Source organism: Ischnura elegans, chromosome 7 (assembly GCF_921293095.1).
Source record: "Ischnura elegans chromosome 7, ioIscEleg1.1, whole genome shotgun sequence".
In the NCBI taxonomy this organism is placed as follows: Eukaryota; Metazoa; Arthropoda; class Insecta; order Odonata; family Coenagrionidae; genus Ischnura; species Ischnura elegans.
Genome location: NC_060252.1, coordinates 88,166,946 through 88,183,214, shown reverse-complemented (window position 1 = coordinate 88,183,214; position 16,269 = coordinate 88,166,946). Strand labels below are relative to the sequence as shown.

Below are 16,269 nucleotides of genomic sequence, written 5' to 3'. Positions count from 1 at the left end.
CAACATATTTGCGTTAAACTAGTCATATTCATTATGCATTGAATATTCAAAGCTGATTACTCAAGGGAGCAACTTGTTAACGCAGCTATGCTTAATTACAAAATCTTACGTATTTTGCCAATTTCGAGGGGTAATTATTGGGTCGTTGCATATTAAAAAATAGTAAATAATGGAACAATTAAGTTCAAATTGCATTTTATGCAATTTTCTCTCTCAACTAAAGACATCTTAAAAAAAGTCAGGAAATATATCTCTCATTGAAAAAATAAGTCCCAAAAATCACGTAACGTAAGGATGTGATTATATTTAAAAGGAATGAATGGTCAAATACATAACATTAATTAGATACTGACTGGATGGAAAGCATAAACTTTACTGGGAAACGAGTTTTCAGTAGCCAAAATCAAATCCATACAAAATCATTAAATAATTGCCTTAAATATATATGCCTTTCAATATGACACGGCAATTGAAAATTGTTCATTTGTACAGTATTTCTTCACCATTTTATAATTTTGGAAAGAAATTTATAGAATTCTCTATGAGTTTAAATTATTTAAAATCAAACAGAAACCATAAACCACACCTAAAAAAATGAAAAATACCGATCTCAAATTCAGAAGGGGGTGAAATCAAAAACAATTGGTGGATAAAATTAGCCATCTCGATGCATGAACGTTTGAAGACAATTGTCATCTTTTACTCCTGAGAATTATTCCAGAAAGAGGAGTAAAGAGACATTAATAGGTAAATTCAAAGGAAATTGGGGACATTTAGCGAATAAAAAATTGTGAAGACCCTAGAACACACTTAAAATATGATAAAGCTAAACAAGGTTAAACAAAACATCAGTAATGTGCCCAAACAACTAACAGCCATCATTTTACGTCACAGGAAATACTACACAATTCGCATAAAAGTCTGTGATGATAGTAAATAATACACCTGATAGCTCCATCGGGTAATAATGTTTGTATCTATCCAGTCACATAAATGCAGTACTATAAACGAGGTTGTTAATATAGTTTCCATTTCATTGGAAGAGCTGATGTTAATCAGATTGGTACGCTATACATGCTACCGTTCAGAGGAATTCTATCATTACGATTTACAAGTCCACGAGAAAATTTAGGGTTGTTATATCACCATTGAATACACTATAACTGGGATGATCTCTAATCTTTTTTAATTTAGATTTAAAATTGGGCAAGAATGTCAAAAATGATGAGTAAAGTATTTTCCTTGACCACAAATAAATATGAAATACTGAACGAAAACCAGAAGAAATATCATCTGCTCTTAACTTCCCAAAATACATTTGGTATGACGGAAATTATCGATCTTTAGGGTACGATCGACACTCTTAAGAACACGAAAAGGAGCGCGAGCTCGCGAGAATAAATCACGTACGCCGGCATGACAAATCTTTTCCAGACGATCCGACACGAAACGCCGCCGTGGCAGAGATATTATCCGGTCGGGATGAAGGGCATCACGGGCGCATTATGGCCGGTGGCCGGGGAGCAGTTAGTTCGTCACATGCGAAAAATGACACTGCTCGGGGGCACTGCTATTCCTACCTGTTGCTTGGTGATGTATATCGGTTTATTTAAGACGACCCACGTGACGGTCTCGTGGCATGCTGGGGCGGTCGTCGAGCCGTCGTACGTCATGTAGAAATCCGTCTCGGGCAAGAGGCCGCGCACTGACAGCCTCCTCACCTCCGACTCCGCACCTAGTGGGCAAAACATAACTTAGTCAACACAATAATCAAGCTAAAAAAATCTTATGGCATTGTATGAGTTTTAATGTATTCTACCTCCTACTATGAAAAGAGAGCAAGTTATAAAGAGAGCAATGATATTCAATTATAATTACTATTAACGATTCCAAGAGGAAATTTATTACTATTACATCACCATAAAGTACATTATCTTATGGGATTAACTTTAATCTTTTGCATTTCGATCCAAAAGTGAGCAAGACCGAAAAAATTTATGGGCAAAGTATTTTCCTTAAAAACATAAAAATATGAAATTTTCATTTATTGGTGATTAACGCCTCGGAGTATAGGTCTAAGAATGATGTGCAAAATTGTTTTCCAATGTTTCTATATATTTCTCATGTCTTATTCAGGGATTTGGATGATAATGGTTACATTGAAATGAAAGATGAAGGCATGAATAAAATAATTACAGTATTATACTAGAATTATAAAATAAAAGATAGGTAAAGAATTCCATTCAATGCAAGAATGAAAAAGAAGAGACAAGGTAATTTTGACACACCTAATTTATTTACACACATTTGTTTACTGATTGTAACTGAGCTAATGCAATATCATAGTTACGTCTCAAAGAATGCATAAGAAATAAATTGAAATGTTGGCAAAGAATTTTGCATTTCATTCCCAGATCTATACCGCGAGATGTTAATCATCCTTAAATAATTCAGGTCAACAAAAAGAAATTGATTTATTTCACTGGATACATACATTGTTCAGAGTATGCGGAGTCAACCTCATCACGTAAAAAAGGAAGTTCATAAAAATATCTTGCATTAAAATTAAAAAGGAGGAATAACATTATTACACTGCATATCAAAATGTAGGTACATGCATCATAAACACATAAAGAGATACATGGCGATGAGTAAGCACCGCTTGTATATGACATTTCGTCGTCGTCCAACGAGGCGTCATAGTGCTTTGCCTATGAAAATTTTTAGGTTACGATACTCTCCTATTTTAAAATTAACTGAAAAGGATATTAGCTGGGCATGTGTGATACTCGGTTTTTATTATGTACCTGGGGGATCTGGAATGATAAGTTATTTCATTCAAATTAGGGTGGGGAATGAATTGGCAAAAGTAACGTCCCATCGAAGATTAGAGCAAAAACATCCCCCGTAATCCCTTCTAACCAAGTGCTTCTGCTAAGAAAAATAGAATTCGAAGAAATTACTCTGAAAAATGTGCACATGATTAAAGTATGCATAAATATTGTGGCAGCCACATATTGGAACATTTATTTCTACAACAAAACTGTTCTTTGTTCAGCCCTATCTTTAGTAGAGATGAAAAGGAAACAATTTTTGACGGCGGGCGTTCTGATTTGATGTTGCTTAGAAGTAGCACCGGGTTAAAAAGGGTTAACCTCCATCTTATTTTAATAATTTTTAGTTCTCACCGTCTAACTGTGGGTTATTGTGTGCCCATCTATACATAGGAAGTTTTTATTAATATTGCTCGTGTGAATTACTTCCAAACGTGTTTTTATACACCATATGTAATTTTACGCAAGCATGTATAATTTAACTACTGCCCGTTTACATCTACTTCCCCTCAAACACTTAATTTTGATTGAAATGCAATTCACTGCTTACCTCCAAATCTTATCCTTTCAAGTTGATCCGTCAGAAGTCGGAGTTCTGGATTCGATAAGTCTCCCAACTGTAATAAGAATGTCAATGAAAAGTTATGACTTGAATATTTCAATTAACATAATAGATGAATCCGAAAAGGGATACAAATGAGAGACAAATATTTCACAAACATATATTCAGCGATCATAAAACCAGTTTTCTATGTCAAAAAGAGGACTTATATCTATGATGCTACTGCGCTCAGATTAATGCCATAGTGCAGGTGTTTTTCAATATTATGGCATGGATTATTTTAGCACAGACAAATTACATTTTCAGAGGTAAGGTGAAAATAATTCCATAACTCCCACACGTTTGAATATTTCTATACAATCGAAAGGAAAAAAAATTAAATTAAGGGTAAGCTCATGAATAAAACATGAGAAAAAAGGCTTAATGCACGATTCCACACCGCTGTTGTTGATAGATAAAAACGAACACCATTTATCTCTCTCTGGATAAAAAAATATATATTCTCACTTTAATAATCCCATTTGAGAGCAGTTGATTAGTTTAATGGGACCTAATTACGTGTAAGCCAAAAAGAAAAGCTGTTGTTGATTATAAAATGGACGCCAATGCTCTCTTCAAGCCGCAAAACGAAAACAAAAAAATAACTGAGTAACGCGGCAATCCCATTTGAAAAAGCAGTTGATTAATTTAATGGGACCTAATTAGCCTTCCGGCCCTGGGAAGCTTGGTTACGAGCGCAGTGACATTTCTGCCGTTCACCCTTGGTAGTAGGTGCCCGCAAATTCAGTTACGTGCGCAGTAATGAGTCCAAACGGAACATCCGTGCCCAGATTCTATGTCACGACTGTAAAAGCTACAACTCAGTCTGTTCCAACGCTCAGTGTAAAAGTGTCAAAGCAGTTATGAGTACAGGACGACGAACAAATTTACGTCAACCACGCGTCGTGACGCCCGTAGGTGCACGACAGAGACTGAGAAAGGCAACAGATACATTATATAAATACCCGAAGAAAAGAAATAGGAATGATCTAAGAAGCAGGTGGCATCTGCTAAAAGATAATGTGCCCCCAGCTTTGGATCCACAACACAAGAGTAAAAAGTACTCTAAGATATGGATCAACAGTTTGGAGAATGGCTTCCAATACTCTGCTGAATTCGATAAGAGGGAACGAGGAAACAATACCAAACTTTATTGAGGAGGTCATATGAAATATTTATGTTTAATTGAAAAAAACCCTTCGTATAAATATTTTGTACTGACCGTCGGCTAGTTAATAAGATGGGTTGATAAAATGGAATATAACTGTAAAAAGAATAAAAATTCCCCAAAAAAAGAGAGAAGTTTGAGTTGTATTTATCGCAGAGCGTAGCTCTCCCTACGAAGATTGTACTCGGGAGAACATCAGATAATAATACTGCTAATAAATATAAATAAATGGGAAATAAACTGCAGAAGCATTGGATTTTAAATGCCATTTTCTTCCAAATACAATAGGGGATTGCGATAGCTCTGGGATAGTTTGACACGGGCAAGGTAAAAGTGCTTCTGCATGTATAGTTAATAATTGATTATACTGATTGAGCATAAAGTCTTGCCCAGGGTGAGCATAAAGTCTTGCAGATTAACCGTTTGACGTAATAATTTAAATTTAAATAGCTATATGGATGTCAGACCCTTAACCATATTAGTTGCTGACGTCAACGGACTGAAGGCTAGGATACAAGCTGCTGTGGTTAGTCTGACATATCACATGTTACAAAACACCTGGCGGGAACTGGAATAACTCCTCGACATTATCCGATCTACCAACGGGACCCACGTTACATTATACTAACGTAAGTGGTCTTAAAAAATAGTAACACTGGCCTATGTAACGGCATCAAATTTAAAGTATTGTGTCAAATGATAAGCAGCATTCGTCCTAGCCTTAATCAGAAATGCGCTCGCTCGTCGGGCTCAGGCCAATCACTCAGGACAACGACACAAGGTCAGACTAAAAACTAGGAGAGTGCGAAGGACACGAGCATGTTACCATGGAAATAAAACTACTAGTTAGTAATTGAAAAAAATTGCGTGAAATATGTTTCACGTACAATTTACGCATGACAAAAAAATTCATGCAGGCAGTGAGCCTTTGCAAGTAGAATAAGTTATTAACCGCACATGCAGAGCCTGTTTTACGTAGTCCTAGTCAGGATATCGTAGAGTTATCGCAAGTAAGCACGTAATCGTTTTTTCCACGTACGATAAGGGACCATAATACTTGCGATAGCTCTTGGTCAGTCCAACTCGGAGAAGGTAAAATTGGCTCTGCATGTCTAGTAATTAACTTATTACGATTGTATACCATAATCCACGAATCCAGGTCATGAACCCCGAATTTGATCCTGAATCCAACTCTCTCTTCAATGCCTCAGAGCGCCCACCAACGTCCACGCAGTAAGTGGAAAAGACGCGTGTGCAGAGAAGGGAAAGGGATGTTTCGGATATATGCGGAAGCTGAGGAGATGATGAGAGAGAGGAAGGGAGGAAGAAGAAAGCGAGTTGATGCGAGCTAGTTACGAAATCTGTCATTGGCAAACGCTTTCCGCACTGAAGAACTCGGTTTTGCGGGGAGGAGGAAGGGGCGTTAGGGAGGGAGGGGGTTGAAGTTTAGCAAAAGGGTGCGTTTGATGGTGTGCACGTGGAAAAGGAATGGCGGGGGGGAGGAAAGGCGGAAGGAATTGTGGCAAAGGATTATAAAGGGATGGGAGGCATGCGTGGAGAGATGATATCTATGCTGGTAAAGGAGGGACACGAGCGCACAAATTATTCTAATTGAAAATTCCAAAATGATTTAATATAAATTCTTCCCTTCGATCGGTAATACATTACCTTTTCAAATTCCTAATTAAATCAAATACTCTACTATATTTACAAATATATCAAGTTATTAATAATTACACATGTAAATCCTATTTTGTCTTGCCCGAGTCAGGCTGTCCTAGAGCTATCGAAGTGCTGTGGTCCCTCATTGTACGCGGAAAAACAACATCTTAAATAATTATAATAATAATACGCATATTTATTTCAGTTCCCAAAACCTTACACCTAGATACATTTATAATCAATAAAATTAGGTACTTCAGAAGATAGAATCTATTGCAGGGGTTGCCATTCAATAAAAGTGGGGCAATGGTCAACAGAGCCTTTTTCAAACTAATTTAAAGCAAAAGCAGCTCATGATTCATCATAGTAACATTTGTGAAATGAATGAAAAGTATGTGAACAAAAAACCACTGAAAAACACAATGAGAATACAATAACAGGAAGTTATTATTAAAGACAAATTTTCACTAAATAAAATTTGTAGAAAAATAAAAGACCATAAGCAATAAACATTGTCAGTGGCATCATTGTTGAGGAAAATCAATCTCAAAGAGAAATTTTAACGTTCTTGTGACGAAACAACCAGCCTCTCAATTTATAAAGGAGCTCGGCTTGACTATTACAAAAATGTAATTATTGAAATACTTTATTGACAATGTTTGGCGCTAAATAGTTATAAGAGTGTTTACATGCTTCAACATTTGGTTTGGGAACATAAGCTTTCAATTAAATCTGCAGACTACTTCTCTAACGTTATCTATATCATCTAATAATTATATTTGATTTATTTTATGAATGGCATGGTAATGGGAGGGTGAGAAGGAAAGCCAGAAGGAATTGTGCCAAAGGTTTGTCCAGGGCATGAGGAATGCGTGGAAAGATGATATCTAGACTGGCAAAGGAGGGAGCTGCAGTGTTAAGTTTGGGATGGAATGGAAACTGTTACGCCTAATAGGGATTTCGTTCAAATAACTCGCAAAGCAATGAGAGCGATGCACTGAATTATTGCATCAGCTTTGTAGAATTCCATTTTAAGTTAGGGAAAATAACAACTTTGCTTTCTATAACATAACCTTTAGTCGTCGATTAGTATCAAAGCAGCGTATAATTTTCAACACTAGATATAATTACGACTCCATCTCCAAACTTTTAACTCCAAAATGATGCGTATCAAGAACTTGAATTATTCATTTTACGCTCTCCCCTAGGTGTTTATCCAACCTTTCTCAAAAATATAATTCCCTTTTTCAACAAAAATTGGAAACATATAGCCTTCAGGTGAACCGAATGACAAATTAGGTTACCTGATAAGGCACTTGAAATAGATTATAAATATGCAAGGACTGATCCTAAAAATTATGCGATGTATTCGTGGAAGGTTATTCGGGTATTCAACCGGGTCAGGTTCTCTAACTCCATCTCATCTGACGTTTCGACGAACGACTTGTCCATCGTCATCACGGCATGATTGTACGATGCATTGTTGCGATGGTACCTGAAAGCTTTCGAGTGAAAAGAAGGCATGCATAATCGAGGTGAAAGGATGAATTGGAGAAAAAAAGTGTCGAAATGACGATATTTAGATATAAATACGCATCATTACGGAGCTGAACGTTTGGAGAGCGTTAATTATAACTGAAATATGGTTGGAGGAAAACGGTACCGTTTATAGGTCTTTCACGAAATGAAGAGAAATTTTTAGGTAAAAGTAAATGACAAATTCGTGGAGAGCTGGAATCAACATGATAAATACCCGAGAATTATTGAAATAACTCAGAAAGCCGATATTTAAATTGGATGTAATAGTGTCCACATCTTACGAGCAGCTCTTCTTACATGTTTGTAAAAAATATTATATTTTGACGAATTACTGATGTTCTATGAGTTAAAAGGAAACAAGAACTTGAACTATTCATTTTACGCTCTCCCCTTGGTGTTTATCCAACTAATCTCAAGAAACATAATTACCTTTTTCAAATTAGAAACCTTCATGTGAACCGAATGACAAATTAGGTAACCAAATAAGGCACTTGAAAGAGAACGAACTGTGTTTCCCTCTAAAAATGCCAAACGAGTTGTTTGGCTTAGCGGCAGAAATAAAAAAATACACATGAAATGACTTACAGTAGTACATAAAGAGAAGATTAAATTTAGCCTACACTTCAATATAATAGGAGATAATTTGGGTTGTTTTAACCAATATTTAAACTTTTCCTCGCATAAAAAGAACACGTGCGTTTACTTACATCTATAATAAATATAAGGGTAAGAAATTTTTAATTAGTTTGATTATTATTTTGACTCTTTTGTTTCACAGGATTTAAGGCCTTGATGAAGGTTGGTTTAGATATCTTAGGTGGTAAAAATATCTTCAAATAAAGTAATTTTTGCAAAACTAAATACTAATATTTTTTGCACTATTTCCTCAAGTAGGCGTACAATCCAAAAAAACACCCGTATTAAAATATTACTTTTTTTTCAACTTACATTTTCAATGTATACTTATTTTTGCGAATGCATCCCAAAGTTAATTCTTTGATTTCACCAGTTTTATTTCCTCCATAACGATAATTTTATGTTTGACAATTTAGTAGCATAATCCTATTCGCACGATCTCCGGTTTTATCGCCTTTTAATAGTTGTATCCGTGGGAATACAATGTGCATTAGTTTTAGCCCGAATACGGCTCACCTCACACTTTGTGGTGGAGAGCATTATCATGCAACATTCATGAGCAAGAACTGGGAATACGCGTCAGACTGGGACGCACCAAATTATAGAGGGAGAGCGAATATTTCAATCGCGACAAAGCATTAAGGGCGCGCGTCGTGTGGCTAATTGTGGTCACTTGGCAAAATCAATACTGGAAATCAGACTAGATTATACCCAATTTCTAAAATTACGGCGGTTCGGGACTTCATTTCGGAAACAAATTACGGTCGCAGCGATTATTTACCGTGACTAGCATTCATTACAATAAAACACGACTTTACAGGTTCGGCAGCCGTATAATTGCACATTCTTTCCGCTGATATCGTCGCTATAAAGTGGCAATTTAATGCTCATGAGATGTGTTATTTGGAATCACTTGGCTCTGGAATATGTTCCCGCTCCAGGCGTACCCACGCATGGGAAATTAAAGGTTAAAAGGGTGTGAAGGTATTGCATATCACCGGAGGCGTGAAATGTGTATGCACGTAACAAAATTCATTTTGCCTAAGGAAATAATTACAGAAATTTACGAATGCGGAAGCATTTTTGCCATTTCCACCGCTTAAGTTATGAATACTTAGTATATAAACCTGTTAAAATATAATAATCGACCTGGCTAAATTTGCCTGCTTAGGTGGCGTCGGAGTGATGTCCTAACTTGCCAATCAAGAGCAGGGGCGCCGACTTATAAAAAATATTGGGGGGCCCATATCCGAGGTCTTGCCCCGGGAAGAGGTTAAATTCAAAGTGTGTCGCAGCACCGAAACACTATCATGATTCACACCACCTGATTCAGTCAACCTGCTTCACCTTATAATTATTTGTTTTAACACATTGTTGAATTTATTTTAAAAGGTAACTATCGTCAAACATGGGAAATAAAAATTACCAATATATTTTTGTGATTTCACAAAGCATAATATAACTTCATTATTTTCTTGAAATATTGAGGGGGCTCCGCCCCCCCAAACGAATCTTTGAGGGGGCTCGGGCCCCCTCAGGCCCCATGGAGTCGGCGCCACTGATAAAGAGGTCATGGGTTTGAGTCCCGCATGGGTAGGTTCTCCCATCCATTGTATTTTTTTCCATGCACGTGCAATTTTTATCATAATGAAAACCCCGATGTAAAAGGCCAATATGAGCTGATTTCGGTGGTATGGGAATAAAAAAATATAAAATACATTATCCATGATTTGTATTCATCTTGTTTGTGTCTCTATTGTGTAGCTGGCCTTTAAAGTGATGTTCAATTGTCATTAAATTATTGGGATGAAACGTTTGGAGATTCCTGTACCATAGGAGCCAGCGAGAGGTGGCCCATTACAGGTAGAAGGGTTGAAAGGCTGCGATGTCATAATTGAGAAAGCATACGAAAGAGATGGACTAAAGTTAACTCCAAAGAAAGGCATTAAATACATCCTTAAGGGGGAAGAGTATATATAATTATTTTTGAGGGAACAGCAAAAAAAGGTTATTCCCAGGCATTTCTGACGATTCACTCTAAAGTGTAGAAAGATGAGGGTGTGAGGAAAAAACGGGAGACAACGATTGGCAGAAAGGCACCTGACGTCATTAGGGTTGTCCACCCCCTTCCTTCTGCCATGGAACAACTTTGGCCTACATGACTGTAGATCAGTAACAATTAAAACAACGACATCATTAAGACTGGCAGTGTAATTAATTCTTGGTAAATGCTATCTTGTAGGACATATGTTTGATGAAAGTTTATGGAGAGGCTATAAAGTAATTTTAAAGCCTTTACAAATATATGAAGTTTTTCATACGCAATTTGAATACATATTATGTTGTTCTTTTTATGCTCTCTTGCTCATCATGTTGTAAAACCATACTAAACACGAGTGTGTTAGCAGAGTGGACAGAATTCTTGGTTGGTGCTCGAAGGGACCCGTGTTAAAACCTCAGGAGAAGTTTTAATAACTGCAATATTATGATGAATATTTTAATCGTTTCTTATTAAGCAAATAGAAATTAAAATATGTTGCTGCAATGCCAAAGTTGAAGTGTCGGATTGCGAATCTAATACAAAACAGATTAATTCATATCATGTAAGAACTTTCTTGCGAAACATAAATTAGTCAACATATTAAGCAGCTATTTTGGAACGAGGACTTTCTTCCATTATGTGTATTTCTCTCTCAAGGTTCATTAAGCAAATAATATACCTTAATGACTTATTTTTGACAGACATATAGAATATTTTGCACACGGGAGCTGTTTGGTCACTCAAACTAACTACTTGGATGATATAATTCAAATGATACCACTTATGTGTGATAAATACACATTACAACAATCTAACACTCTTAGAGCTTTGTATCAATGGGAATTGATCAAGTTCCTCAACAGGCTTAAGTGTATAAAAACTGAGTCATAATGATATGCCTCACACTTCACACAAAAGAAAACATCAGTGTAAAAGGTCCAAAGGGTATCAGGTCTATACTTTTGCACGCAAATTATAGGATCACGGTGATAAATATGGCAAGCGTACGCAAGAATTTCAAAAATGCTGCCTAATCATTCCTTCAAATCAGTCGATGATAACAAACTATTAAAGAAACGTATTGCCACGTTCATGGAATTGATGAAGTGGATGTTAATTGTCCTCGTTCACTCCAACGCTTTCATTTCAAAATGGACCATGATATCATTCAATTAGGCGCATGACTGGAAAAAGCTAGGATCCTGAGTGATTCAGAATTGTGTAACAGCTGTCATCAGTCTTAGGGTACATCATGCCATGGCTAACATAAGTTTAACAGCACTTGAAAGACTTTTATTTGGGTATACCGGGACTAGCGACGGTGTTAACTATACGGAGTCACCCGAAGTGCACATATTATGGGTAAAATCCATAGAACAAATTATAAATCATAATTACAAGTACAATTATTGCAATAGTTTACACGAGAAAGCTTTATGACACTAAAATTGATGCCAATCAGGCATATAAAATACACTGTAAAAGTCTTTCTAGGAATAGGTGCTGTTACAGCCCGCGTACGTCTAGATGCTTCGTAAATGTAATGGGAGGAATTATTCTCCTGAGGATGGAGAACCCGATTCCGGGGAACACAAGCATTTCTATCAATGCTCGATCCGTACGTAAGAGAGAATGGCGACCGCTATTGGTCTCATCATTAACCTCCACAGGCTAAAGGGTCATCGGAATGGTGGAAAAATTGCGGTCGTCCTGGATACGATAAAAGCGCTGCAGGGTCGACGCCGGCAACATTCACATCAGACAACTGGGAGAAATATTGGGAAGTTTGGAATTGATAGGGCAGCGCCATTAGGAATTCGATTGAGGGAGTGTGGATGAAAAGGGTAGGAGCAGTTCACGCGACACATTGTGAGACATTGATCGATAATTGTTTTTGAGGGCACAGCAAAAAAAGTTTATTCCCAGGTATTCCTGACGATTTACTCTCAAGTGATAACATTGTGTAGAAAGGTGAGGGTGTGAGGAGTACACGGGAGACAATGATTGGCAGAACGTCACCTGCGTTAGCCGCCCACTTCCTCTTGCCATACGACAACTTTGGCCCACATGTTTGTAGATCAGTAACAATTAAAATTTTAACATCCTTAAGACTACCTATTAATCGATAATCCACCCTTAATCGATACCTATTGCTTAATACAGTAACAATGATAAAATACCAACAACAAATGGGAAGGGTGGGGGTAAAGGAGGTAAAATTGGAAACCGGCGATATCTTAGTTAGCTTTGATATAGTATCTTTGTTCACCAAAATACCCACTGAGAAAGCCATCGGCGTCATCAGGGAGAAATTCGACGCCAACATCACTACCTTAGCCGAGATATGTTTACAGAATACGTTTTTCAAGTGGAAGGAAGAGTTCTACAAACAGATAGAAGGATCTCCGATGGGATCTCCCATCTCTTCCGCAGTTGCTAATATATATATGGACCATTTTGAGAAGACTGCGTTGGAAAATGCAACCCCCAAACCACCAATGTGGCTTAGATACGTGGACGACACATTTTTGATATGGAAACATGGTAGGGACAAGTTAATAGAATTCCACAAATACTTGAATTCCATAGACGACGCCATCCAATTTACGAGAGAAGAAGAATGCGACGGGAAGTCACCCTTCCTCGACGTCCTCGTCATCAGAAGAGAAGATGGATCCCTGGGGCCATCACAAATAAAAGGGGTAATGGCAACAATGATTCGCCGATTTATTCAGTTGACCGATAAAGACCATAAGAAAGAGGAACTCATTCAGTTAAAAGATATATTAGTTAACAATAGATACGAGAAAAGAGAAGTAGAAAGGACCATCAACAAAAAACCAAATTCCTCTCCTCGGCCCGTAAACGCAGACGAAAATGACAACGGAAAAAGAGCATACCTGCCTTATATCAAGGGGGCTACAGATAGGATAGTCAGGATTTTAGAAAAATATGACATTAAAACAATATTCAAACCACGTAGGCGAATTAAAGATATCATCCGGAATGTCAAAGGAAAAGACCTGTTCGAAACCGAAGGTGTATATAAAATCAACTGCCAGACATGCGGTAAAGTGTATGTGGGCGAGACGGGCAGAACGATACGGACAAGAATGAAGGAGCATGCCGCCGCCATTCGACTGGGCCACACCGAAAAATCAGCCGTCGCAGAACACGCCGCAACAGGGAATGACATCGAGGCTACCAACGTAGAAGTCTTGGCGAAAGAAAGACACTTCAAAACCAGAATAATAAGGGAGGCCCTGGAGATAAGAAAACACCGGGATAATTTCAACAGAGACCAAGGACAACACATCAGCACATCCTGGCTTCCAATAATCGCCAAATCATTCTCGAAAGCATTCCCAAACCTACCCCCCACCCTTCCCCCACCCCAACCTTCCTGAGAATATATATTCACGCGCACGAAGAAAAAGTGTCATCGCCCTGATGAAGTCTCCAGCAGCGGGGACGAAACTGTTGGAATTTTAATTTGTGATACGGGTAAACCCAAAAAAATAAGGATCTTAATACCATGGACTGTGAAAGTTTTAACCAATTGACAATATAAGGATTGAAGACTCTTGGTGATGATTCTACAAAGTAGATGTCGTATGCATTTAAGGTAAAATACAATAATGAGTGGTTGGAAATCTCTGTAGAATGACTTAACAAGAACATCAACAAGCACCCATTAAACCACTGACTGATTCAAAAATGTTAATCAAGCTACAGAAGCAAAATTCTTGACGGGCTCGAATTAAATCGAGTATATCTAAAATTGACCAGCCATTTTTTGCTACCACAAAAAATTCACATAATAATAAGTAAGTTAACTTCTTTAAAAACTAGCTCACACTTAATCTGAATCCATTCATGGTAGCACTGGAGCATAGTCCTTTCGTGGTAACCAAGACATAGAGTATAAAGCTATAGAAAAATCCGTAACAAAGGTACCTGGTAATCATCCACCAAAACTTACGGTGCAGAGAAGACTCTTAAGTCGGTAACTCGCGCGTACAAACGTAATGACGACTCAGAAATAAGAAGGGTTGACTCACAGAATCAACCATTATTTACGGGCACTCTCCCGTTTTACCCAACCGATTTTTTCCACGGAAAAATAAATTCGACTGCGGAACATGGCAATTCTTTTCTTCTTTACGAAAATATCGCACTAATCTTACTTTCAGTGGATAATGTGAGGTCACTGCGCTTCTAATTTGGCGACTGTTATTAACAGCATGTAATTACTACGCACTACTAGCAATACATGGATCTATTTACCGCTGATCGAGGAATATTCAACTCATTGTTTTAATCCAGAATAAGTAATGCAGATCGGTCGCCTGCGGACTACATAAATTTAACTAATAAATAATATCGTCCTACAATTAAATGTATTGACGTTAAACAATTCATAATTTCATAGCCGCGGGTGCAACTCGTGAAGATGCAGAATTTCAGATCTAGATTTATGATTTGATGACTACCAGTGTCAGGGTAGTAAAAAAATTGAAAACAGCAAAATATCCATAGGTTCCCGTAAAGAATTTAATTAATAATGCTAAACTTCCTTGGGGCCCAACTCTTCCAATCAACCGGTTATGTTTTACTTCTGTTCGTTGCATATAAATTAGTAAAGAACACGTAGAGTTAAGTAATGTATGCTTATAAATCTAAAACAAAAATTTTACATCCGAAAAATTGCTGAGAAAATTATTTTATATTGTACACACGCGCATTTCGCTGCATTTATGTCAAAAATTTCCAACTGCAACCACGTTAGTTTTACGAAATATGATTTTAAACTCTTGCTCTTGTTAGACTAATGGTACATTTAAGTCCATTATGGTATAATTAGGTTACTACTTCTGTCGTTTTCCTTCGAAATGCTGGGAAAGTAAGTTTTTCATTAAGATGTATGATTTTATGTTGCGCAACACTTAGACATATCATTATCATAAGTAAAATCAAATTCATTTCTGCATCAGTCTTCAACTAATATTACAACTTTCATTAATTTCTTATAATTACTTCAATGTACCTATATCGATTGGGCATGGATTAAAATTAAAATAGAATGTGTGGCAAAACCAAATCAAAGTTTCTTAGGGAGGTTTAAATCCAGATCCTAAAAATAGAAAATACTTGTTTAGTGATTCAGAAGAAAAAAAACTTTTCACTGAAAAATACATTGAGAGGAGTATAAATTTGCCATTCATTATATGGATCTTAATTCCATTTATTCTTGTGGAAATTACCTGATTCATTTAAACGCACTTCAACATTGCTCAGAGTTCTTTTCCGAACCTCTGTCGCCTCTATATGTTATCTAATCGCACAGACGATAATAATAATAATTAACTCATTTATTGCTCTAGGAGTTTTAACTCCTTTGGAACATAGAAATTATAAAGTGGTGAGCAGTACAACTAACATAGTAATAAACCAATCTGAAAACAAAAAAAGGAAGTGGTCACATGCACTGCTACCAATAGACATATACAATTCATTTAACATATATATGCATATCCATATATATTCATATAATACATATCATTTAACAATGAACTGGAAAAGAATATTTTCTAACAGAAAAACGAACATTAAACATACTGAGAAACAAATAAAGCAACTTTAAAAAAGGAAATCAAATGAAAAAAGCTTATCTTATAGCTTATCAAATGAAAAAAGAACTAAATTGCTACTTCACACACAACTGTAGGCATTAATCACATCAATGTGCAGATAAATGAATTACATGATCAGTGTTCACGGGTCGCCA

The 16,269-nt window shown here is 36.8% G+C and overlaps 1 protein-coding gene across 1 annotated transcript in view; it reads right to left on the bottom strand.

Moving 5' to 3' along the window:
• The window catches only part of LOC124162370 (carbonic anhydrase-related protein 10-like), a 629,252-nt gene that overhangs the window by 25,009 nt on the left and 587,974 nt on the right, over positions 1–16,269 (bottom strand). The window contains exons 6-7 of the mRNA XM_046538883.1: positions 3,385–3,451; positions 1,581–1,735 (exon numbers count right to left, since the gene is read on the bottom strand). Of these exons, the coding sequence (XP_046394839.1) occupies positions 1,581–1,735; positions 3,385–3,451 (222 nt within the window). The remainder of the gene's footprint in view (positions 1–1,580; positions 1,736–3,384; positions 3,452–16,269) is intronic.